The 27,170-nt window shown below is 48.2% G+C and overlaps 1 protein-coding gene and 2 long non-coding RNA genes across 13 annotated transcripts in view; 1 reads left to right on the top strand and 2 right to left on the bottom strand.

Annotated features, from left to right (window-relative positions):
- Positions 1-27,170, bottom strand: part of Nedd4l (NEDD4 like E3 ubiquitin protein ligase) — a 332,826-nt gene that overhangs the window by 253,806 nt on the left and 51,850 nt on the right. Inside the window, exon 1 of one of the 11 annotated variants that reach the window (XM_087592379.1) lies at positions 10,217-10,238. Coding sequence (XP_087448505.1) covers positions 10,217-10,237 — 21 coding nt within the window. The 5' untranslated portion in view covers position 10,238. 11 annotated transcript variants of the gene reach the window in all.
- Positions 6,217-7,383, top strand: LOC147999843 (uncharacterized). Its single transcript, XR_015642616.1, has 2 exons — positions 6,217-7,209; positions 7,257-7,383. It is a non-coding gene; the product is annotated as an uncharacterized LOC147999843 (long non-coding RNA).
- On the bottom strand, positions 11,234-15,413 carry LOC147999842 (uncharacterized). Its single transcript, XR_015642614.1, has 3 exons — positions 14,671-15,413; positions 12,455-14,556; positions 11,234-12,414 (listed from the first exon to the last, which is right to left on the bottom strand). It is a non-coding gene; the product is annotated as an uncharacterized LOC147999842 (long non-coding RNA).

Raw genomic sequence — 27,170 nt, 5'->3', positions numbered from 1 at the left:
TTTGTTTTTTTTTCAGAGCTGGGGACCGAACCCAGGGCCTTGCGCTTTCTAGGCAAGCGCTCTACCACTGAGCTAAATCCCCAACCCCACCAGGCTTCATTGTTAACCATCAAACACACCTTCTCTCTGATACCAAACACAGGGCAGGCAAGGGCCACCCGAATTCACATGGATGTATATCTCCTGCTGAGCGCTCTCTAAGGTTAGCATCGTTTGCTAACTTATTTGCTAACTCTGTTAGCTTATTTGCCCTTTTTAAGGGGACAGGAGTTAAATTCTCATTTCCGAATTCTTCCAACTGAAGTCTAAGTGTTCCTTAAACGCGGCTACTAAAATGGAAAGTAAAAAAAGCAACTTCCGTAAGCCAATAAGAGATACAGTAAAGGTAGTGTTTCTACAAAACACAATAGGAGGGAGCATTCCAGAAACTTCTTTTGCACAGTGTGAGTTCCAAACTCTGTCCTTCAGCAAACCTCCATATGTGGGATATCTGTGAACCCGTGTGCCAACCTCTGAGATGTCACAGGAATCTCTGACCATGCCAGCTGACCAAACCCCGCAACAGGAAGATACAGAGACTCCTAAGGCCATCACCTTTTCAAATATTTATATCAGCTCTATTTAAACCAAATGGGGTAAGATAGGGGAAGCACATAAGAGATGTGGCTAGATCAGACATATGTGTACATCTGTAAATATTGTATACATGTCTAAATACACAAGCACGCACACTATACACACCATGGACATATTCATGGGCATCAATATGCATCGTTCCCATCAGCAATCGTCACCAAACGGTATGATTTAAGCACTTTATTCAAAAGACCAAACAAACAAATCACCTTTAAAAGAAAGCTTCAATATCTCACATTGTCATTTGCCTATGCCAATGTATCAGTAGAATTTGGTACTGTTTTATTACATAGCTCAAAATGCCTTTAAAAAAAAAAAAAACCCTCCCAACTATCCCGCTGTACTCTGTGACACAAATGAAGGGGCCCTATGTTCCCCAATCCGAATTATTTTATGTGTGAAACAAGGTCTCAAGTAGCTCGGGCTCGTTCTGAACTTGCTTTGCGGTCAAGAATTACCCTGGACTTCTGATCCTCCCACTCACTTCCTAAATGGAGGCATTATAGGTGTGTGCTACCCTAGTCAGCTTCTACGTGACACTGAGGATCAAAAGGAGGGCTTCCTGTAGGCTCGACAGACGTACACCAACTGAGCCACACTCCCAGCCCTCACGTTGTTTCTCCCACTTTTAAAGCACTTTCTCCTTCCCCTGCCAGGTGACGGACAACATAATCAGGGAGGGCCATCGCCAATCTTGCTAACACTACCTTCTTGTCATAGCTAGCATGGACCGAAGCAGCGTCCGTGACAAACTTGGTTGCTATGATACGCTGGCTGAGCTCAGGCACATCCTTCCACCTCTGCTTGTCCAGGAGTCCACTCTCCCAAATTTGTCGGAACTGAAGCTCAGAGAAGGTCACCCAAAGGCCGAAAGGTGGTGGGTTTGCCACAGGAAACTAGGTCTCTACCCAGGTCTGTCAACCCACAAAGCCACTCTCCAGCCATTGCTCTCATCAGAGCCACATTATTGATAATCACATGACGTCACCTGGACCAGATGACATTCTCAATACTTCCTTTTTAAAGCCACTGGTGATCTCGGAAAAGCAAGCAGCCATTCAAAGCCAGGCCCTCGACACCTGTTTTCCCTCTTGTAAAGACCCCAGAATGGGGCAGGCCTGGCCAACACAAAAGGCTGCAGTGAGCAGCACGACTCTGTGGCAAAAAGGACAGATTATGCCAGACGGGCATCCCTCCACAGAGAGAACTATGGAGAATGCACCACTAAAAATGGAAAGGAACAGACAAATGGATCCATTGATTTCTACACAAAGAAGCCATCTGATTGGAATTTTCATAGCAGACAGTACCAACGCAGCTCTGCGACACGACAAGGAAACAGACTGAATCTCCTCCTTCTGATGGCTCTTTGTGAGAGAACAGTAGGATCCAGAATTGTTATGCTAATCAAGTAGCAAATTCAGCCACCAAAACTTGAGAAGCCCTTGATTTCGCAATAGAACCTTCCACTTGTCTCCCTGTGGCAAATTTCCTCTTGGCAGCTGGAAGACCACACACTCTGACCCTGGCTGGTCCAGAGCCCTCTGGAGCTGAGTACCGGTATAACACCGCTCCAGCAATCTTCGGATGCTCCAATCCTAGAGCAGGCCTAATCTCTCCCCAGGATGGTCTACGAGGCCTCCTAACTGCTCCCTGCCTCTGTTCTTGACCTTGCTCAGTACAGTGAACAGGGAACCAACATTTACTGGCAAGACAAACTATAAATAAGTAGAAATTTTTTTCCTTTTTTATTACTTTTATTTATTTTTTTTTTTACAATCCAGTCTCCCCCTCCCTCCCACCCCATCTGCCCTCCCACGGTTCCTCATCCCATCCCTTCTCTCCGGTCTCCAGGTCTCCAAAAGGACGTTCCCCCGTATCCCAACCGGACCTCCCCCACTCCCTGGGGCTACAAGTCTCTCCAGGGTTAGGCACAAGGGTTAGGTGCAAGGGTTAGGTGCGAGGGTTAGGTGTGAGGGTTAGGCAAATCTCCCACTGAGGCCAGACTCCCTCATATAAGTAGAAATTTTATACCTTGGCCTTAACCAAACCTGCACAGTTCATCAACCTCTCAGCTAGAACCACTCCTGCCCACACCACTGATGTCCCATGCCTAACTGCGGCCACAGAATGAACTTGGCAGTTCAGCTGTGGTTTCCTGTCCACCCCTGGCCCCTTACTCCCGCGCCCCCAGCTTTTGAAAGGAACAAGCTGACAAATGAGTGTGCACAGCTGTCCTAAAGCTGGACTCCTCCAGCCCAGCTGCTTCAACCAATCAGAGGCTCCACCAAAATGCAGACTGGCTACATCGATCATTAAGCAATGCAGAAACCATCCTCTCCTCCAGCCCCCGAAAAACCAGAACAAGGGTTTCTCACTCTGTGCCTTGCTCTTTATGTGGTGGGTGTTTGTTTGAGACGGGGGCTCATGCAATTCAGGCTGGCCTCAAACTCACTCTGTAGCTGAGAAATGACCTTGAACTTCTGACCTTCCTGCCACCACCTCTCGGATCTGGGATCATAGGCCGGTGGCTGCCACACCAGTGCAGAAGGTACTGGCAATCAAAACCCAGCTGCTGTTTATCTGTCTTAGACAAGGACCCTACCAACTGAGCTACACTCCCAGCTCCCTCTTTTCTGTTCTTTTTGTTTATTTCTCAGAGACTTGGGTTGCTTTAATTTTTTGTTTTTCTGATTATAATGATTACCACTGGTGGGGGGGGGGAAGGAGGGAGGAGGAGAAGGAGGAGAAGGAGAAGAAGAGGAGGAGGACAAGAAGGAGAAGAGGATGAAGAGGAAAAGAGGAGGAGGAGGAAAGGGAGGAGGAGGGAAGAGGAGAAGGAGGAGAAGGAGAGGAGGAGGAGGACAAGAAGGAGAAGAGGAGGAAGAGGAGGAGAAGGAAGAAGAAGAGGAAGAGGAGGAGGAGGGGGGAGGAGGAGGAGGAGGAAGAGGAAGAGGAGGAAGAGGAGGAGGAGGAAGAAAACTTAATCAAAAAAATGTCCCCACAGGACTAGCCTGTGGGTAAGTCTGAAGGACATATTTTTTAATTGATGGTAAACGGGAAGGGCCCATCCCACTGTGGGTAGTGCCACACCTAAGCAGGTTGTCCTAGGGTGTATAAGAAAACAAACTGAGCAAGCCCGAAGCAAGCAAGTACTCGGCATTCAGCAGTGACCTCTGCTTCAGTCCCATTCCTGCCTCCAGGCTCCTGCCTCCAGGTTTTCCTGGATGACGGACTTCGAAGCTGTGAGGTGAAGTAAACTCTTTCTTCCCCAAGTTTCTCTGGTCATCATGTTTTTGTCACAGCAACAGAAACTCAAACTAAGCAGGCAAGCCCAGAACATGTGCAGTCAGCCAGGGGACACTGTCTAGACATGGAAAGTGATATAAAAAGATTTCACAAATGCAGAAACATATAACACCAGGGATGAGTGTTAGCAAATAATCACAAACCTCGAAGAGGCAGAGTGGGGCAAGGAAAGTTCCTGGGGCATCTGCGCCTAGCCATGCGCATGTTCCCAAAGTCGGAACAAGGTAGATGCAAAAAACCAAACTGCAGGTACTCACCTCAAACAGTACCTGATGCGGTGGGGGACAGGTAAGGGTGACATGCTGAAGATGATAATGGGGAAACTAAAGAAGTAGCAGCAAAACCATGTTCTGGAGATTTGGAGATAAAGGAGGAAGAGTCGTCACAGTGACAGAAGTGGCAGCCTTTAAGAAGTGAGGATGGGAGGCTCGACTGGACTCTGAGGCTTTTCTCCCCACTGTCAGAGATCCAAGCTTCTCTTCCCAGATACTAAACCGGCTTCCCACTGATGCCTGACGGCCTGCCTCCTCCTCACAGAGCCCCACCCCACACTATCCCAGCAAGTCCTGCTGGTCACGGACAGAATTCCTTCCCTGCCCTTTGATATGGAACATACAACACGGAACATATGACACGGTATGTTACCTAATGCCACAGGAATAAGTGAAGAAGCTGTGTATCATGGCTGTCAGGACCATGGACACATTTCTCCTTGGAGGACAACCAGAATGCACTTCCAGACTTGAAGGGGCACTGAACCCACTGAGGCAGTGCTGTCTGCTTCTTGAAATCCAGTAAGTGTTGCTAAATCACACTTCCATACTAATTGTCTCCAGTCTAGGACAAGTGAGGTGTAGTTTAACGGTAGAGTATTTGCCTAGTGTGCACAAGGCCCTGAATTTGGATTTAGTTGTATGCACACACCACACACACACACACACACACACACACTAACACACACACTAACACACACTAACACACACACTAACACACACACAAACACACACACAAACACACACACACTAACACACATACACTAACACACACACTAACACACACACAAACACACACACTAACACACACACACAAACACACACACTAACACACACACAACCACATACACACACACATTTTTGCCAAATTGTCCATCATATATTCCTCTGTTTATGTAACATATAGATATAATGTATTATTGCCATCCTTTTATATTTATCTACATAAACACATAACAGCAGGTACCAAAACGTCAAAATAAAGTATAAATGCGAAAGTGCTGAGTAACTGTACATACATTTTTGCTAATTAATGTCCAGTGATGGTTGACCCCTTGTGAAATGGCATGTTTAGTTCTGAGCTATCTATTTAGAAGGAATCAAAATATAAAAAATGTGCCCAAAGACAAGTCCTAGACAGTGCTGTATCTAAATCGCCTGTCCTCACAGTCCACAAACCTCAATGCCTTACTTTCTTGGAACTCATAGGTCCTGCCAGAGCGTGGGTCTTGATCCCTCTGGAGATCGGTCACCTAAGACCGTTGGAAATAGCAGATATTTACGTTCTGGGTCATACTGGCAGCAGAATTACAGTTAGGAAGTAGCAATGAATATGACTTTATGGTTGGGGGTCACCATATGAGGGGCTGTATTAAAGGGTCGCAGCGCTCTGAAGGTTGAAGACCACTGCTCTAGGGTGTGCTGCTTTCATTTTTCATTGGCTGTTAAGCCTGCAAAACTTCCTCTGTTCTGTCTTCCTTCCTCACCTTTTCCCCTCACTACTTCTCAAAGCACTGCATTGCAGGTCTTCCTGGAGCACAAACTGGCTGCAGCTGGAAATTAGTTACCAGGCTTCTTGCTTCCTCATTCCCCTGCGTCCTGCCTGGCAAACGGAATTCAATTTTTGAAGACATTGATGGCAACCTTTTATGCATCTGTGACTCATTGCAAATCCGCTCCAACTCTGGGAGTAGAGCTCTTGGCCAAAAGACACCACATACAGCCACCCGAGCAAGCAGATAGTGTGTGATAAATACTTTTATCTGCAGATAAATCCAGAAGACATTATCTCCACCCAGTGGCAGAACAGGCTCAGAGAGTCTTACTGGAGACTCCACTTTCTCTGCTAGCGCAGAAGGGATCTCCCTGAAGCACTTGATATTCAGGCTGACTAAAGATGGGCAACTCTTCCCAGAGAGAGCTATTAATATCCACCATAATAAATATGAACCACCCTCGGCGTGACACTTGTCACCTTCATTTTTTTTTTCTTTCTTTTACCTCTAGTCACAAAGAGTTTCAAACTGAGTTTACATTTAAATCCTCTCTTCATTCTTTAGAAGGTAAACAGGCTACTGGGTCTGGCAGGGGAGCCATGCACACTAAATTAGCCACAGGTGGGCGCGGCTTTCTGGACAACAGCAAGGGGCATTGACACCATGGTGTAGAGAAAATCCAGGGTCTTCAGGAAGTGCACACAGTGACTCTCTTAACCCGGAAGCATCTCGCATGTGACGCTTCCGTTCTTTCCACACTTCATCTGACTCATCGACTTTATTCTCATTAAACGTGTGACTCAAAAACCAAACCAAACAATCCCACAAGTCAAGGGCTGAGGAATATTCCAGGCCACGCACTAGGAATGTCAATGAAGCAAACCTCGTGCGTTAATGCCGCAGAAAAGCCAAGTAGCAGTGCGGAACTTACTAGAAAGAGGTTGGCTGGCTGTGTCCAAGTAGGCCAGAGGTCAGGCTCTTCAAAAAGCTGGAGAACAGAACCTGCGATCTCACAGTCTACGCTAACACAGCTTCGAGAAAAACAAAGTGTTTTTTATCGCTCATTATGGTCGGACAGCTTTTGTACCAACATAAATTTTATAGTCAGAAGAGCGACCAGACAAAGAGGGGAGGCACAGACACAGTAGGGACCGCACTGTTGGCTCTTAAGAGGCATAAACAAGCTCTTGACAAACTGTAGCCTAAAGGGAGGGCTCCCTGCTAGACAAGAGTGCATCGCCAACGCTAGGGCTGCTGTAGAGCTCAGAACGGAGCTAATGCTGCTTTCTTTTTACCCCTGTTCTCTGCTCGAAAGGAACGGGCACTCATTCCTTACCATCCTCTATCTCAGTGGTCTACACTTCAGTAAACAAGTAGGGATCCTACCCGATGCCTTCAGAAATACAGAAGCAGGCGACTCTGGGTAAACCGGTAAAGAGATGTAGTTGTGCTGGGAGACTCCTTGTCAGGCACGCAGGGAACCCCGAGTTTGAGCCGTGCTGGGAGACTCCTTGTCAGGCACGCAGGGAACCCCGAGTTTGAGCCGTGGCGCTCCATAAATGAGGAATGATGGAGACGGCCTGGGAAGAGCTATTCGCAGCTACACAGAGTTCAAGGCCAGTCTTGGGTACATGAAACCTTGCCCACCACCCTCAACCCTCAACAACCAATTTTTTTTACAAAAAGAGAGAAAGACGTTCTGACCTTTAGGGGGAAACGGGGTGTGTGTGTGTGTGTGTGTGTGTATGCGTGTGCGATGTGTGATGTGTGTACGTGACACGTGTGTTCACTCGTTCCTGTATGTATAGATGCAGAGGCCATGATGCATGTGTTGGCCATCACCTTCCACCATGTGAGACAGAGCCTCTCGTTCCTGGCTGTGCACACTGCTGGCCCTCCAGCTCTGGAGAACTCTCTTCTCCCCATCTCCTGTTTCTCTGTGGAACACCAGGAGCATGGAAGCATTTAACCTGTGCGCTAGGATCAAACACAAGTCCTCGTGTTCCTGCAACTGCTTATCCTCCGAGCCACCTTCCCGGACCCGAATTCTGACATCTTCTCTGAAGGAAACAGAATTGCTTGAACTGATGGATCCTAATAACAGCCAAACTAAAACCATAAAAGCCCCAAAGCCCACTCCTTTGTATCTGACACCTGCATCCCCAAATTGGGAAGGGGAAATGGGCTGGCTGGGGGTGGGGCCTTGACATCCAATCCAGGCTGTGTCATGGGGGTTATGTGAATTTGGACACTGGCTAGCGAAGAGCAAAGTACTTGCTTGTGAGCCGCTCATGGTTACCGATAACAACCTTCATTATGATGATCTAACTCACGCACAGGACAAAAGTAAGATTATGGAATTGTGGGAGTTAGGATAACAGGGAAAGTAAGGACAGGTGTGGTAGGTGGGCCGGTGGGTCAAGGTCAGTGATCCGAGGCCAGCCCTTGCTGTAAGAAACTCTCTAAAAATGGTAATAAGAATAGAGAGGTGCAGGAGCTCAACTCCATATCTGGTACACAGTTATGCTCACCACAGAGCCATCGTCTGTGCACTCTATGATCTGAACTAAGAAGATCTGGGTTCAAGATTCACATCAGCCAGCAGAATTCAGGGCAGTAAGAATACATTCCTTAGCCAGGTGTGGTGGCACACGCCTTTTAGCCCAGTACTAGGGAGGCAGGGGCAATCGGATCTTTGAGTTCAAAGGCCAGCCTGGTCTACAGAGCCTGTTCCAGGACAGCCAGGGCTACACAGATAAACCCTGTCTTGATAAACAAACAAACTATTCTTTTTGTTTTGATATTCCTGAGTCCCAACTCTATAAAGGGGAGGTGGTATTACTTTCCAGGGCAAGGTTCAGTAGGGGCCACTGAGAACCTTCTAAACTACTGTGCAAATATGAAAGGTGAAACAGGCATAGAAGTTTTCAAGGAGGAGAGCCCACCCACCCGAGTAAAACCGAGGGAAACATTTATTTAAGCATAGAAAACCTTCAGCAGAAGCAGAGCACAGGGAATAAAGCCCTTCTTCCCAGCTGTTCTGACTGTCCCTTCCAGTGTTCACCTAAGGTGTCCTGAGTCCCTGCTGGCTCTTCAAGCCAATATTAACGGCTGAGGTGTGAGCGGCCATGCTCCATACTGACAGAGCTGCTCACTTAATCCTAGCCTCCTGACTTGTGGGCGCCTAAGCCTCCGGCCACAGTCGCTGCAGGCTTTCCATCTTCTGTCTCCCAACTTGGTTCTGCTCATTTTCCGTAAACAAAACCTTTCAGCTTTTATGAGCTCAAACTTAACAAACAGAGCTTGCAGCCCTTTCAGAAAAATAATAAACAATGACTAAAAGGGGGGGGGGGAGCAGGAAACAATACTGACTAGTGAGTCCAAGCCTGTATAGGCCCTAGGGTCTCTCAGCTCAGAAAGGCACCGCACAGGTAAGGGCACCACAGCGGCTGGGCACTGTTCCCTGTGACTCCTTAGTTTCCAACTGAGACTGTTATTATGGCCCCTTACACACAAGGACCCCAGAGTAGGTGACAGGATAATTAACCTGCTGAAAGCATGCCCAGAGCGAAGTAATCATACCCTGCCCGACACGAGAAGCTTCAAAAGCTAAGGCTAAGCCGGGGCACCTTCTGCTATATACCAACCAAACCTCAGAACTGCTTTAATCTCTGTGGTTGAGACAGGGGACTGGCTATATGGGAGGCTAGGGAGAGTACAGGGGTGCTGCTCAAACTTGATATCCTCCTGCCTCCGATTTCCAACGGCTAGGGTTACAGATATACTCAGGCACACTCAGCGATGTCTAACTCTTTTGTAGAACTTCTTGCGGAGCTAAATTCAGCACAGCGAAAGGAATTTAATCATTCCGGCGCAACATCCACGGCAGCCACTCCTCTGTGGCAGACCTCTGGTGTAAGTCATCCCAAAGATGTCCCATTGATGGTGCCTTCAAGTCCCACTCCAACGACTGTCAAAAACACCACTACGAAACCTTATAACTCGTGTGTGTGTGTGTGTGTGTGTGTGTGTGTGTGTGTGTGTGTGTGCAGCTAAAACAAAACACAGAGTGAAGTGAAAAGATACTTCAGGTTGAATAACCCTCCCCCAAAAGGCATGCGTCCAGAGTGTTCTGGATTTCAGTGTTTTCTTTGTGCTTTCTGAAGTATTTACACATTCACAATAAACATCTCGAGCCTGGGACTCTGTTCCAAACACAAAACCCACTCCCGGGAACACATAACGTCCTGTGAACAGCCTGAAGGTAATTTTGCACAATTATAATTTTAATAACTCTGTACCATGAAACATCTCCAGACTGTTCGGTTTTCAAGCTTGTGGGGCCACGTCGGGGCAGCATTTTAGGCTTTGCTTGTTTGGGTTAGGGGTACTCAGCAGTCAGGATGGGGAGCACAGGCTAATGCTGCCTTTCTAAATGTCAGTAAGGATTACTCAGTCACAATTAAAGCAGTTGCCTCTTGGCCAAACCACATATTATATTACCCTGGAATTCTGCGTAGACATTCAGTCTCGGTTACTAAAAGCTCGCCGTGGGTGAACAGGCCTTAGCAACTGCTCACTCGGTGCTGGCCCTCTTTGCTTCCCATTTCTTGAAGTTCCTTCTGCTGCTTTTGGAATTCTTTTTAAGTTCCCACGAGGAGAAAGGAACAGGGCACAGAAGTTCAAAGGCTGCAAGCTGGTGATTGAACGGTAGTAGGCGTGTGTGTCTCCTACTATATTAGCTGCTCACACTACAGCCACCAACACACAGCCCTGAAAGCATGGGCTAAATGAGCCCTATTGGAGCCTTTCGGATCCAAGTTTGTTACAAGAGGCCGGTGAGATGGCTTGGCAATTAACAGCACCTGAGCTCCTCCAGAGTTTGGCTCCCATAATCCGATGTCAGGCAGCTCATAAAAGCCTGTAACTCTAGTGCCAGGGGATCCAACTCGCTCTCCTGGCCTCTGAGGGCACCCAGACACATGTGCCACAGATACACGCACACAATAAATAAAAATAGCAATAAATAATTTACAAGTGAGTTTATTAAAGAGTCGTGGGCAGGTGCTTTGTCAAGAGTCATTCACGTATCGTGCCCCCCCCCCCCCCCAGGGTTTGAAACACTGTAACACTTGATTCCCCAAGGCAGATGGGGCCAGAGAGCTGAAGGAAAGTTAGGTGCTCTGTGGTAGGAGACAGCCAGCCAGGAGAAATGATGAATTCACTGTAAGTCTCTGTTCTTTTATCTGATCCCAAGCCAGGACAAAGACACCGCTAGACTCGAATTTCAGGGCAGTGGCACAAGGAGGACAAAGGCACATGACTGTCACTGAAACTGCATTTCCCTCTTTCCCTTGGTGACAGAGAACTATACCAGCATGAACTCCCTTGTAACTCGGCATAAACAACCCACTGGGCACCTTCTTGGGACTTTATCAGTGATCACAGCTGAACCCCCAACACATACGTATATACGCTCAATAAGACGATAAGGCACAAGGGTTCCTTTTTTTTTTTTTTAAATCTCACATGCGTCATCTGGAATTCTGTTTTGAAAACAAACGCTGCGAGCAAATCTCACCTCCTACCAAACTCAGCCCCTTCCCGAGCACAGCCCGTTATGCATGCGTGACGGGCGCTCCACAGTGTGGAACTAACCACACTGTATTTGATGCACTCAGCGGAGCGGTTACTGTAGGTAGGGAATCATTAACTGTACAGTGAGAGTGCTCGAGGCAACCCAGAGGCCAAGTTCAACCCAGGAGAAAAAGCCCTCTGCCCTCAGCCTCCTAGACTTCAGCCTAGACCTCGTCCTATGCTCCAGGCATTTCAGTGTGTCCTCTGCCACACTGTACCACACAAAGCAGGGTCACACACCCCAGCACAGAGCAGAACAGTGGTTAAGAACCAGAGCGAGCCATGTCTACCCACCAAAGCTGGGAAAGAGAGGCTCGCCCCAAACTGCCCGCCCTCCTTACACTCTGTAATCTGACGAAGCATGGATAAGAGCGGGCAATGAGAGTAGACAGGAGAAATGAACGGGCTTTAGGAATTAGGATTTCATTGTTTATGTAACAGACCTGTTGTCTTGGAACTCAAAACCCCATGTGAGCCAGGGTTTGTACTATAGGCTCCCATAATCCTAACAACTTCAGAGGTGGAGACAGGAATATTCTCGGTTGGACACTAGCTTGAGCTATGTAGCAAGACCCAGTCTCAAAAACAAACGAAAAAAGGTTTCACATTGTCATGGTGCCTGTATCCTTGGCTCAAGGGCCACAATATAGACATGTGAACCTGGAAACTTCTCTATCCCCTCTATGGAAACAACTGCAAAGGGAAGGTTCTCTCACCTCATAAGCTCTTTTGCTACCAGCTTTGCTAGCAGCCACAAGGAATGCTGGGATGAATAACAGGGTCTGGTGTGAGGAAGACACGTGGCCCTCTAAGAAGTGACAACTGGTCACCCCGTCAACCTAGTGGGAACCTCCAAGTAGCAAGATAAGGGGAGGGAAGAAACCAGTGATTTGGAGAGGAAAGGAAACAGGGGTCAGGTGGTGGATGGACTGTCCAATGGTCAGTTACAGAGTGAACAGCAAAACAAAGTGGTGGCTAAGGAACATGGTTTTCTCATTTTTTCTCTTTAAGATTTGTTCTTAAGGGCATGAAAGGTGACTCATCAGTTAGGAGCACACATCAGTCTTGCAGAAGACCTGAGTTCCATTCCCAGCATCCAAATACTGGCCCACGACCAACTGTCACTCTTTCAAGGGATCTGCTACCCACTTCTGACCTCTGAGGGATCCAGCACACATGCAACACACACACACACACACACACACACACACACACACACACACACACACACATAATATAAAGATTTTTAAAAAATAAGGATTTTCAAAACTGTTTTCATGTGTCTGAGGGTTCTGCTCGCATGTGCATCTGTGCACTGTGTGCCTGCAGTGCCCACAGAGGTGGAAAAGGGCGTCAGATCCTCTAGAATTTCAGACATCTGTGAGCATCTGTGAGATACCATGAGGATGCCGGGACTGAACCGTGGTCCTCACCAGAGCGTCACCTAGTCCTGTCTCCAGACCCAGAACATGGAATTTGGACTTAGAGCACCTGAGTGCTGTGAGGTTTGTTTTGCATGGTTCAGAAGAATCTTGAGAATGAAGAAGCAAAACCTAAGACTTCCTTTAGACGAGGCAATGGGAGGAGCCAACTGCAGGAGTGACATCCTCGAGACGCCTCCTTGAACAGGGCGTGCGTGACCCAGTCGTAGTTTTTTGCAAGAAAGACAGATCTCGTGGCTAAAACCATAAGCTTGACCTACCAACGCCAGGCTTCTCTTTCTCAATGGCATAAAAAGCCAAGACATCATCCAACGATACGTGGGTAGAGTAAAAAAAAAAAAAAAGTAGAAAGTGCGAAATGGCTTTCTCCAAACTGACAAAATTACCTTAAAGGTGTAAGAAGATGTCTCACAGGGCTGTGGCAGTTGTGGAACAGCCAGGGTTTTGGAATAACAGAAATTTTAAATCTAACCAGGGCTGGAGTCTCTCCAAGGGACCTACGGCTGTTTGCTTATTCATAAGAGGGCACTCTTGACATCTGATCTGCAGAAGTGTCCTAGAGGGTCTGTGTTGAGGAAGCCTGAGTGAGAAGTTAGACCCATGAGTGTGCCAAGATCCAACTTTCCGTTTCCAAGTAGGAATCTCAAGCAAGAAAGGAATGAAATCCACTGACGAGGAGGCCTCAGATCTGTGTTTTAGAAGTTACCAGGACAGAGAGGCCTAAAGAGGCTCACTGAAAAGTGGTATAAGCTGTTGAAGCTTAAGAGGTCAAGAGTGACAGAGTGGGGTGTAAGTGCACATAGAGGCTTCCACAAGGAGTGGAGCCAGGAAGACCCCAGAGGGAGCCATGCCTATAGGAGGGCAGGGGCAGGAGGTAGGCACCTCGGTGAGGAGGCACAGGAGGGAGGGAGGGATGGTTGGTGGCATAAGGATCAGAGGGAGGTGAAGCTTTAAGACAGAAGAAAAAACGAATGGTTGAGAGAGAGAGAGACAGACAGACAGACAGACAGACAAGATACAAATGACAGGAAGGGACTCTACAAGGGGTGTCTTCGGGAACAGCCTGCTCAGCTTCTAAGAGACCAGAACGTGATGGGACACTGAGGGGATACACGGGACATGAGGACCTAATAGCCTAATAGACAAAGACTGGAGAAAACACGGAATGAATGGTCGGCAACAGCAAATTATCATCCGTGAGTGACTGTAGGTGGTTCACCCAGCCTAAACGGGCTTCATCTGGGAAGGTGCACCAATCCAAACTCTTTGTCTACCTCAGGACAAACCGGCAGTCCGAGGGCAATAGCTACTTCAGAGCTCACTCAACCCTGTTTCAGCAATAGCAGTGAGCTTATGACCTCCCTCTTCTACGCCATGCACTCCTGCCTACGCAGGATGACAGCTTTCAGCCAAAGCCTGCTACCACTAGAGGGCGACACAGCCCCAAAACTTGAGCAATTCCCTGGGCCCTGCTTTAACTACAAAAAAACAATCTGAAAATTCTCTCGGGCTCCAAAACTTTGTTCGTGTATTTTTCAAAGAACGTGAAATGTTGTAAAATAAATAGACTTGTACGTGGGTATGCAGAGAAAAGGGTCTCAAAGGCTATCATTCCTAGTCAATGGCTTATCTCCGGGCAAATGAGAAGGGTGTGAAGAGACCACGAGGGGAGTAGGTCACACTAAGTATTTCCATAGGCTGACATCATTTTTAAATGCCTTGAAAATTAAGAAATAAAGTACATAAAAATATATGGACAAGGGGCTGGGGATTTAGCTCAGTGGTAGAGCGCTTACCTAGGAAGCGCAAGGCCCTGGGTTCGGTCCCCAGCTCCGGAAAAAAAAAAAGAACCAAAAAAAAAAAAAAATATATATGGACAAAACACTCGTCAGCTTAAGTAAAAGAAGGAAATTAAGCCCAACTGTCCTTCAGGACCCCCAAATACTGGAAGCCTCGGCTCTGTGTGTTAGCATGAAGGTTCTGGTCATCAGCTCTCTGCCTGCCAATCATCACCCTGTTCTTTGCTCTCTTGACTCCTTCCCAAAGCCTGGAGGTGTCGAGGAAGAGAGCTTGTGACCCCCTCCTACATGCTACCAGCCACCTGCTGCCATTTCAAGTCTTGATAGAAAGTGTCATGCGTCCGTAACGAGTGACTAAGGCCCCAGTCATCACCTGGTCTATACCTCTGCATCAGTTCCTGCCTCCAGGTTCCTATCCCGCTTGAATTCCTGTCCTGACTTCCTTTGGTGGTGAACAGCGATACGGACATGTAAGCCCAATAAACTCTTTCCTCCCCGAGTGGCTGTGGTTATGGCGTTTCATCACAACAGAAGCCCTAAGCAAGACAACCTCCAAGCTGCATCCGTGTAGTTGCCTCATTCAACCCTCCACGAGGTAACTTCAGGCTTTTGTCATGCAGTTGGAAATGGCAAGACTGGAATGCCAACCGGAGTCCACTTCCTCCGTCTTTTCCCAACAAGTCCTGGGAGGAGCCGATCAGAAAGTCCAGCTTCCCTCCTTCTCATTGCAACCCTACTCCCTCTCTGTCCTTGCTGTCCGGCCCAAACAGTGTTCTTTACAACATCTAATCCAGCTGGCATTCGGGAAGCAGGGGATTATTCCTGGGCCCAGAGTCCTGAAGAGTGGGAAGGTGTGTGTGTGTGTGTGTGTGTGTGTGTGTGTGTGTGTGTGTGTGTGTGTGTTGGGGCGGGGGGTAGTTTATTTTCTTATCACTGGGACAAAATACCTGACAGGAACTGAAGTTGCAGACTCAGCCCATCATGGTGAGGAAGGCATGGGAGAGTTCACGGCAGTGGGAGCATGTGGCAGAGCTCCTCCCTCACATCTTAGTGGGTCAGGAAGCAAAGACCTTGCACAGACCCAAAGCAGTTATCATCCTCAAAGTCCACTGTAATGGCTCCTTTATGTCAACTTGACACAAGCTGGAGTTATCTGAAAGGAGGGAACCTCAACTGAGAAGATGCCCCCATAAGATCCAGCTGTAAGACATTTTCTTAACTAGTGATCAGTGGGAGAGGGCCCAGCCCAGGGTGGGTGATGCCATCCCTAGGCTGGGAGTCCTGGGTTCTAAGAAAGCAGGCAGAGCAAGCCATGATGAGAAAGCCAGTAAGCAGCACCTCACCATGGCCTCTGCGTCAGCTCCTGCCTTCAGGTTCCTGTCCTGTTTAAGTTTCTACAGTAATGGACTATGGTGTGGAAGTGTAAGCTAAATAAGCCTCCTCCCTAGGTTGCTTTTGGTTTTAACACAGCAAGAGCAACCTCAACTAAGACACCATCCTCATCAACCCCCCTCTGCTAGCTACACTACAGTCAAAGGTTCCATAGCCTTCCCAACCGGGAGAACAAGTGTTCCCACACCCAAGGGCCTGTGGGAGGCCCTTCACATTGAAACCTAACAGGGACCACAGAGAGATGAGGGACAGTATATGGCATCCCTGGGCACTGTCGGCAGGTGGAGGGAAGACCTTCAAATATGGAATTTCAAATAACGACAGGCGAAGGGACTTCCAACTGCCCTGCTTGACAGCTCCAAGGTGACACTCAGCTAGAAGGCAGTTAAAGGAGGCAGTGACCATCAGAAGTCAAGCTTCAGTTCTGCCTGCTTCTCAGACTAACCTAGGCAAGCTTTGAAATCAACCCTCCATCCGTGCCTACCCGCCACAGCCAATACAGTTAGGAGCTGTTGTGAGTCACAGAAGGACTGGACCTTACCAACAGGCTGGAGACTGGAATACAAACTCTTGCTAATCATTTAGCCAAAGTGGGCAGTACATGGTGATGTCCCATAGCAACGTTCTGATGTCAGAAACTAGTCCAGAGCCTACCTGGTGCACCCAGGCAAAGGTCTGTGGACTAAGTTTTGTAAAAGCACACAGTGTGGGTACAAAAGCACTGTGGAACCAATTCATGAATGAGTCCACAGGAATACGGCCATAAACGGCTACAAAACACACCTGCCAGACTCATTCCAGGGAGGCACAAGAACAGACTGGAGACAGGGAGGGACATCAGAACCCACTGGGTTCCTATCTTACCATTGCCACCCTCCATCAGCTTACCCTACAGTTCTGGCCCTTGGGAAACGTGAACAGGCAGCTAAGGTTTTTCCAAGTCCACCTACACAGTTCTGATATGCTGCCCCATGAGGTCCCCTAGATCAGAAGAGGATGAAGAGGGCCACAGAAAGGTGAGATGCAGGCATCCGGTCAGCAGGCAAGGCTACAGAATGTGACTGCTTAGAAATAAGTCATATTCCAGCTTGGACAGGGCTTGGATTAAATGCAGAGAGACTCTTCTGGACTTACTTATGTGAAAAGTGCTGAGGCTAGCTCATTTGCACAGTGGGCTATCACAGGCCTGAGGCTAACTAACCTTGAGGCCTAGTTTGGGCCAGAACCAAGACAGATACCGAGCCTTGGCCTCAGAAAGACATCAGAGATTGGAGCCTTCAGAGGGAACTCGGCTTGGGCCAGGATGGCAAAGGTGTTATGGGATGAACACTGAGTATAAGAGCAGCTCTCTTGAACCAACGGGCCCCGAAGGGAGCGTCTGTTCCTTGGAGAGATGTGAGGTGCCTCTCCTTGAGTCACAGCTATTTTGATGGAAGTGGTCACTTGCAACCTTGGGAATGAAGAAGCCAGACAGATTTCTCTTCTGCATCAACAGCTCACGGCTTCTTGAAAACGTTGGGAAATTTTCAAAGATTTGATACAAAAGTTCGTGGTGTGGTGACTAAGCCTGGGCCAGAAGGTTGAGCCTGGGGAGGGGATGAGGCAGTTCTTAGGGCTCAGGTTTTTTTCCTTACTTTGGTCCCAGACACCAAGGCACTTCAGAAGTGAGGCTTAGTATAGGCCAAGGGTTAAGCGAATCCTATATAACGCAGAGAAGGGGCGTACTCTTGATCCAGTGTGCTTTCCAACAGAGCTGGGTCTAACCAACTGCTTGGTTACAATGGGTTTTTTGTTTGCTTGTGTGTGTGTGTGTGTGTGTGTGTGTGTGTGTGTGTGTGTGCGCGCGCGCACGTATGTACAAATATATATGTGTATACGCATGTGGAGGCAGAGGTCACCCTTAGGTGTCACTCCTCAGGAGCTGCCCACTTTGCTTTTTGACACCGGGGCTCACTGCTTAGATTAGTCAGGCTGCCCAGCAAGCCTCAAGGGTCTGTGCATCCCCACCTCTCTAACCCTGGGGCTACCAGTGTATGCCGCCATGCCCAAGCTTCCCTGTGTCCATGGGTGCTAAGGATACAACTCAGGTAGGCCCTCGTGTTTGCACACAAGTACTCTATACCTGGCCTATCTCACCGGCCCCCACTGAGTCACAAAGTTTAAGGTCTGCTGGAAGTTTTGTTATAATGCTGTGCCGGCTTCTATGCTGTGTCATGATTGAAATGGTAAGCTAGCCCCTTAAATCATGTTAGGGTCAAAGACAATGAGGCCATGTGTCCCTGTCCAAAGAAAAAGAAGAAGATCCTGCTGTGTTGTCGTGTCACCCAGACTCACTACGTATTTGGACCAGTGGTTGTGGGGTTGGGAGAGATCTGGTGCAGCAGAGGCAGCCAGGACCCTGAGGTTAAAAATCAAGGCTTCCACTGATAACCACAAGGAGGGGAACTTTCCTATTCAATTCACAAGCATGGGTTCTGGATTCCCTGGCAAACAGTATCCAGGAAGTAATGAGGTTGACTATTCGTGTACACAGAAATGGTCTCATTAGCTTATGATTTTTTTTTTCTTTTCACCACTCTATGGCTCCCTAACAAAAAGGAAAAAAAATGGCTGATTGCTTCCCGGTAAATAAAGACAAATGCTCGGTAGAGAGGTGGCTGACTTCCAAACTGCAGAATGGACCCAAATCAAATTTGAACCCGATGAAAAATTTAATTGATTGCATATTACCTTGAGCATAAATTATTCTGAATGGAAATAAGGATGAGATGTTTTTCTGCTGGATATGTTCCTATGTTCTCATCAACCCACTCGCTGGTTTACAATTAGTGTCTGGGTGAACTACATTATCTCTGGAAGAAAAACAAGACATCCAGAAAGAGAGGAGCCAGTTTTGCATTGGACTCAAAACTTCTATGTCCTGAGAGCCTTGGTTCCTTCCCCTGTTATGAGGTAAGCCCCGCCTTCCTATTGGAGCGAGCCTGGGATTTCCATTCAGGTGAAGGGAGATCCAGCCAGCAGCTCCTCTAACATCTACCCTTCATCCTTCATCCCATCAGAGCCAGCCAGGAAGTCGTGCATGGCCGTAGGGGGAAAGCCGGCTACTCAAGCCCATTCCTTGCCTTGGGCCTCACCATCCTGCACATGGAGATCTGATCTCATTGCTGAATGAGTCTGCCCTTTCCAGCCCACGATCACCAGGGTGAGGCACATCAGCTTAGCTCCACATTGCAAACTCAACTTACCCTACATTTCCCTAGGCTGCAAGTTTTGGCACTGAGAAAGAATGTGGTCATTTGGTCCCCTCTGCAGATTCTTCTGCTCTGTAGCCTACTGAGCGCTCGGCGCACATCTCTGGCGCCACATCAATACTGTGTGAGCTTCCTCAGAAGCTCCTTCTCCCCGCAGGGAGACCCACACTCCTGAATTCTGCTGCAGAAGATCTGGGGAGAGGATCAGGAATCTATCTGGGATGAATAATCAAGGCTCAAACAAGGCACAGAAAAACACACACCACTGAGCTCTAAGGATCACATCTATGACATTAAGTCTGATACTCTAATTCCGTAAAAACGAGGTGATCTGATGAACAATCTGCTGACCCACAGCAAGCTGCCAAAGGGCCCGGATATGTTCCTACATTGGTTTGCTGAAAGGCAAACGAGAAAGTCATTATTCTGAAAAGCTTTCTGGGCCAGGTACCATAAACAAAGACCCAGTTGGTCTCGGTTCAGCCAGGATGCGAGCATTAAGTTAACCATGGTCCCAGAAGGCAGGTTATGAGGTGTGCCTGGCTTCTCAAGGCACAGAGTTTGGGTGAGAGTTTGGGTCCTACTGGGTATGGTCAAAAAACCTGCAGAGCCTCAACCAACACCAACATTCCTCCTTGGTCACCCATCTCCATCTGGAATTTACAGCTCACAAGTACAGGAGGGCTTCTTCTTAAAGTCTGCTAAATATATGCCATGCATTGATTCCTCTAACCTATATTACTAAGGGGTAAGGGGAGAGAATCGTATTCTAAGATCTCTAACGTCAAGCTCACACCCAAGTGGAGGTTAAAAATCCCCTCTATTAAGATTGCTTACAGAAGTGTTCCCATCGACGGGCTCAGTTCGGCTCACTTCCCCACCCCCGTCCTGTTTTGCTATATAACACGTACAAGATAGATGTGTTCTCACCACTGAAGAAGATATTAAACCGAGCACGGAAAGTGCAAGTCATTCTCTGAAGGTCCAATAATAGAACCCTAGCTCCTCCATCTCAACCCAGACCTGGTTTCTTCCTCCATCAAAGCACTGGATGTAAGAATCCAGCGTTTCTTTTGAGCATTCCATGACAAGCTTTGAGGTTCATCATGAGAGGACCCCTGGGGCACCCCTCTTAGTGCTTTAATATCCTGCACTAATGAGAGTCAACACAATTTAGCTCTCCAGCCTTCCTAAACAACTCTTCAGCACCTACCCAAAGACTTCAGGAAAACAATCGCCAACAGACAGGAATTCCACGGAGGCCTCCGTTCCCAGAAGGAAATCTAATTCTGTGATTTTTAAAGTTCGTGCCGCGTGACTAGACTAGAAAAGGAGGAAGAGAGAGAGAACGAAGACAGACAGACCAAGGCCGATAAGCTAAATAAATTCAAAACGTAGGCAGACTAAAATTAAGCCTACCACTACAGGAGACAGAACAATGGTCCGAAGAGGTGCCCACAGCCTGAGCCAGACTCCCTGACTCTGCTGGGTTACATGGAGAGGGGACACTCAGTCTGCAGATGAAATTCAAGTTGCCAGTCAGCTGACCTTAAAACAGAAAGACCCTCCTTGATTATGCAGGTGAGCATGACGTAATCACAACAGTTCTTTCTTGAAAGTAGGAAAAGAAGCCTGAGCAAAGGGGACGGACAGACAGCTGTAGCCATGAGTGTGCGCGGAGATGGCTCAGCGGCCATTAAACTGGAAAGGGGGACCTTGGAAAGCAGGCACCTCCAGAAGCTGAACATTCGGGAAGTGCTCTCCTACAACCTCAGGAAGGAATGTAGCCCCCAAAGCACTTGATTTTAGCTCAGTGAACACATGTTGGAACACACATAAACACACAAATATAAACACACACACACACACACACACACACACACACACACACACACACACAAAGCAAAATAACAGATCCCTGATGTTTTCAAGCTGCTACATCTGTGTACAAGTGTCCCCAGGCAGAGGAACCCATATGTGTGTCCACATAAATGTCTAGTTTCTCCACCAACCAGAATGATGTCTACTAATCTGTGTCAAATGCTACCCAACAATGCATGCTGCATTTGGTAACCCCAATAAGAAAAAAACGTACTTTAGAAACAGGCTTTCTAAGGCCTTCCAGGGATGCCAATAGCAGAAGCATCTTCCCCTACAATTTGTGAGTGCCATACCTAGCAGACTGGACCCAAAGCAAACTCTGCAGTTTCCAAATGTACCAGAGCAGGAGCAAGCCATGAGGACACATTCTCTAGTTCAGCTGCTGCATTATCACTGCACAAGTTCCCTCAAACAGTCATCTAAGATATATCTCTGCAAACTCTAAAAGAGGTTTCTGCCTGGCCCTTATCAAAAGAGGTGTTCATTTTCAATTTCTAGCATTTAACTGTTCTATGTGGTTGTGTGGGTGTGCTTGGCGCAGCACGTGGGCGTGGCGTGGCGTGTGGGCGTGGCGTGTGGGCGTGGCGTGTGGGCGTGGCGTGTGGGCGTGGCGTGTGGGCGTGGCATGGAGTGGCGTGGCGTGGCAGCCGGTGGACAGCGTTCGGGAGTTAGATTTCACCTTCCTTCTGTTGAAGAAGGGTCTCTCTCATTTCTCCACTGTGTATCTCAGGTTAGCTGGCCTGTACACTTCCAGGCAATCCTCCCGTCTCTGCCAGCCACCTTGCTAGAGGAAGTCCCAGACTGCAAATATGCCATCATATGTGGTTTCTCGCATGGGACCTGGCAAATAGTTTCGGGTCCTCTGATTCACACAGCGAATTAACCATTCAGCCAATTCTCCAGGCTCACGTAAAGATTTATCCCAACATCAAACACAAGCAGGCAGAAGTGTCTGAAAGCCCGTACCATCAAGGAAAAGGAGACTCATTAAAAAGGAAGCATCCCCAGTACCGCCTCGGCTTCAGTCCACCCCTCTGGGTTCTCACGTCCTTGCCTCTGTCCACACACCTCCAATTCCAATCCATCTGTTACTTGGGCACCAGTCATGTAGTTTTGTTTTGTTTTGTTTTCCAAATAAAACTGTATCTATACGCCCTTCCCACACCACGCATACATATGCACACGAAATCCAAAACCCGCAAGAAGGTATATACTCTGAAATGACAGCCAAAGGTGTGACAGCAAATGGATAAAGTGACTGCGGTCTCCCTTTAGCAAGCGTGTGCGGTGTGTATGAGGTTCTGCTGTATCGTGACTTGCTGACAGTACAGCAGCCACTTATAGCTGCGTCACCAGAACACAGGAGGATGGCCTGTATGACTCAGCCCAAAACTCGCTAAAGACCAGGGATTTTTCTGTTCTATCACAGTCCCGTGGGACAACAGTCATCTACATAGAATGTCACAAAACTGCCTCGTTAAATATGCATTATATATGTATTACACACGGGGAAAGACTTCTTCCTCGCAGCCCTGTGCAATCACATCCACACTAGTTCTTTTACCATCTGGCCCTAGCTAGCCCATCTACTCCAGGAAGGCACAGGCCATCTGCTCTGTCACCACAGAGAGCCAAGCAGGCATGATGCCAGGCTGGCTACTCAGAGAGGTCACAGGGCACTGCTCTCGTCTTTAGAAACCATCATCGTTTGGGTTCCTAAGGTGAACTCCCTTCGTGACGGGTCACAAACAGACTTCCCTTCCCAGGGGTCTGTGAGGTCAAGATCAAGGCTCCTGAAGTTCCGGTGTCTGGGGAGGGACGCCTCCTGGCTCACAGCCAGGTCTCCCAGCTGCAGCCTCTGAGGGTCGGGAGCTAACGGGGCCCCTGGGGTCTGTCTTTTTTCAGGACACTGGCCCCAGGAGAGGGCTCCTGGGCTCACCACTTCCCAAAGGCTCCACCTTCTCACGTCACTGCGGGACAGGATTTCGAGGTTGTGGGGAGACTAAACATTCTGCCCACAGCAGAAACCATATGGTTCGACAATATGAAGTCAAATATAGACATTGAAAAAGCATTTTATTTTTTTTTACCAACTACAAACTAGATTTAAAGAAAAAAAGACAAATAGAAACTTACCTGAATCCTTCCCCCTCATCCCTCTCCTTCCTCCTCATCCCTCTCCTTCCCCTTCCCTCTCCTTCCCCCTCATCCCTCTCCTTCCCCCCATCCCTCTCCTTCCCCCTCTACCTTCTCCTTCCCCCTCATCCCTCTCCTTCTCCCTCATCCCTCTCCTTCCCCCCATCCCTCTCCTTCCCCCTCTACCTTCTCCTTCCCCCTCATCCCTCTCCTTCCCCCTCTACCTTCTCCTTCCCCCTCATCCCTCTCCTTCCCCCATCCCTCTCCTTCCCCCTCTACCTTCTCCTTCCCCCTCATCCCTCTCCTTCCCCCTCTACCTTCTCCTTCCCCCTCATCCCTCTCCTTCCCCCCATCCCTCTCCTTCCCCCTCTACCTTCTCCTTCCCCCTCATCCCTCTCCTTCCCCCTCATCCCTCTCCTTCCCCCTCATCCCTCTCCTTCCCCCTCATCCCTCTCCTTCCCCCTCATCCCTCTCCTTCCCCCTCATCCCTCTCCTTCCCCCTCATCCCTCTCCTTCCCCTCTACCCTCTCCTTCCCCTCTACCCTCTCCTTCCCCCTCTACCCTCTCCTTCCCCTCTACCTTCTCCTTCCCCCTCATCCCTCTCCTTCCCCCTCATCCCTCTCCTTCCCCCTCACCCCTCTCCTTCCCCTCTACCCTCTCCTTCCCCTTTACCCTCTCCTTCCCCCTCTACCCTCTCCTTCCCCCTTCCCTCTCCTTCCCCCTCATCCCTCTCCTTCCCCTCTACCCTCTCCTTCCCCCTCATCCCTCTCCTTCCCCCTCATCCCTCTCCTTCCCCCTCTACCCTCTCCTTCCCCCTCATCCCTCTCCTTCCCCTCTACCCTCTCCTTCCCCCCTTCCCTCTCCTTCCCCCTCATCCCTCTCCTTCCCCCTCAACCCTGTCCTTCCCCCTCTTCCCTCTCCTCCTGACTCTTCTTTTCCCTCTCCCCTCCTTCCCCCCTTCTTTCCCACTCCCCTTTTCCCTCTCCCCTCCCCCTTTCTCCCCCCTCCCCTTCTCTCCCTCTCCCTTCCCCTTCCCCATCTCCTTCTCCTTCTCCCTCTCCTCCTCCTACTCTGCTTCCAGGCATCAGATGCAATCTGACAAGCCCCCTCAAGTCCTGCTGCTCTGTCTTCCTTGTATGACGGACAGAACCCTCAAGCTGTAACCCAAAAATAAATCCTCTCTGGCTTTGACAAAAGAAGCCAAGAAGCAGGGTAGGATCAGCCAGTCCGCTCAAACTCCTTGGGTGAGCTCTAGGCCAGTGAGAGACCCTGCCTCAAAAGACAAGATGAATGGCACGCAGGGAAAGACATCCCTGATCATCCTCTGGCCTTCACGTGTACCTGCATCTATACAGCCACCCCCAGGAACACATTCCAACACATATGGGCGCACACAATACACATCTGCACACGTGTGCGCACACACACACACACACACACATACAAGTGACAGGATATAATTTCACATTAAAACCGTAATACACGTCTCAGTTTAAACCTGAGTCTAAATCAGAGGTTTTGCAAACTGATTAAGCTAAAGAGTCAAATACTTAAAAAGAAAAAGAAGCTCATTTAAAACTGAGTAGGCAGTGGAAGTGTTGCCTTTTAAAACACTATCGTGTAGACATCTCTCAGTAAGCAACCATACACTATACATCTGCCCCAGTTAAAAACAGCTTAAGCTACAAGTGGAAAAACGCAAACATATGGGAGAGAAAAACTGCTCTCCACTATACTAGAAGTGACAGAAAACAGCCCATGACACTCCTAGGACAGCTATACTCAGACACACAGGGCTCTCGGCCATGACACAGGAAATCTGGGAGCCCTTATCTGCTACCAATGGGGATGGAGAGTGGCAGGGGCTCTTTTGAGAACTGCCTGGTAGTTCCATGGACGGTCAATTGTGGACTTCCTACATGATCGAGGAGGCCGATGGATTTCTAGACACAGAGCCAAGGCAAGTGCATATCTCTGTGTACAGAGACCTGTCATGAGCGAGCCTGGGGCTACACACAGTTTCAACACTCGGGAGGAGGCTAAAGCAAGTGGACTGCTTAGGCTGAAGCCAGTTTATACTATATATTAAGACCTATCTCAAAATAATTAACTAGTTAATTAACTAATTTAGTGACAATCCTGCACTATTTTTAATAGTAAAAAAAAAAAAGTAAAAAAAAAAGTAGAAGCCCATTGTCCATCAACATAGAAAGCAGTACCTTACAGTGTCCACATAGTTTGCACCTTCAAAAATGGCACAGCTTTAGAATATACTGTAGCCCATACTGTGGATATGGTTTGATGACTAAAAAAGAAATGGGGTACCAATACTTGCTTCAATGGTGTGGATAACCCCAAGGACTCTATGTTAACTGAGGTTGTCAAGGACCACACAGGGAATGATTTGGTTATTGGAAACAACCAGAACAGGCTAATCTAAAGCCTCAGGTAGTAAGTTAGCAATTGCTTAAAGGCAAGAGAAAGGGGTGTGGGGGAGACATGGAAATTGATGGGTGTGTGGTGCTAACCACCTTTGTGGGATAACAAAATATTCCAAAATTAAAACGAGGGTGTCCCAATGGGACCATGATTTTAAACAACAACGAAAAAAAAGTCAATTGTATTCTTTATTTCCTTCTCTCTTTTTTAAGATTTATTTATTTATTATATATAAGTACACTGTAGCTGTCTTCAGACACACCAGAAGAGGGCATCAGATCTCATTACAGATGGTTGTGAGCCACCATGTGGTTGCTGGGAATTGAACTCAGGACCTCTGGAAGAGCAGTCAGTGCTCTTAACCACTGAGCCATCTCTCCAGCCCCCTTGTTTCCTTCTTTGAAATAGGGTCATGCTGTGTAGCCCAGGCTGGACTTGAAGATCAGATCTCCCTGCCTCAACCTCCAGACTGCTGAGGTTACATACAGTTACCATGCCCTGATCAGCAATATTCTTTAAATGGGTAGCGCATGTGCATATGTGGGTTTTATCTCAATAAGCTTTATGTGCACTGCTGACACTCAAAGCATTTTACCATCCTATAGGGTATCCCTAAAGGGATACTGTGAGCAAAAAGAAATGTCTTTTACATTATTTATAGTATTCCAACTATGCGTATCTATCTGCATATGTGACCGATACACAATGACAGAAACAATAAACTCAAAATGAGTGTGGTTTGGCAATTCAAAAACAAGTAGGGTTCAGCCTCTCACATACAAGTCCAAATGGGAAAGGGCATTCATGAAAATACCTCCCGGATGCCCACACCATCCTCTATTCATAAACAAAGGGTCCTTCTGGAGCATAGATTCCCTCCCTCCATCAAGGACCACCAGAGCTGCCCTCTAGAACACACTTAGACGCTTTGGTAGGGAGAGTCAGAGCTCTGGGGCTCCAGGGACTGCTGAGCTCAAAACCAGTAGGAGCTTCTTGGTTCACACAGCATCGAAGGTGGTCACACAGCCAGGGCTTGTAGCACATGCCTCTTAGCGTGTGGGAGGGAGGCGGAGACACGAGGCTGGTGAGTTGGAAGCTAGCCTGAGCTACACTGGAGACCATCCACATCCTATCCCATCCTACTCTTCTTTAAAGGGTAGTCACATGACTACCACCCATGAGGCTCCATGGGATGAGAAATTCTACCTATTCTGTGGATAGAGATCCACATCTGCAAACAACCTCGACTCCAAATCCCAGGTCCTAGCCCTCATGGACAAGGCCCTAAAGAGATGCTTTCATCTACTCAGGGTCCTTTCCCAGAGTACCCAGACCCATGGGGCCATTCCACCGCCTGTATAAAGCATAGTGAACCACTCCTCTTAGCTATTTCCCTCGCTCTACTAAAAACAATACTTTTATAAAAAGAGAGAGAGTTCCCTGATTTGTCCACATTGCATTATCTGATGACTGGGTTAGG

Source organism: Rattus norvegicus, chromosome 18 (genome assembly GCF_021556685.1).
Source record: "Rattus norvegicus strain SHRSP/BbbUtx chromosome 18, alternate assembly SHRSP_T2T, whole genome shotgun sequence".
NCBI lineage: Eukaryota > Metazoa > Chordata > Mammalia > Rodentia > Muridae > Rattus > Rattus norvegicus.
Note: the sequence above shows the minus strand (reverse complement) of the source record. Positions and strands in the feature narration are given on the sequence as shown.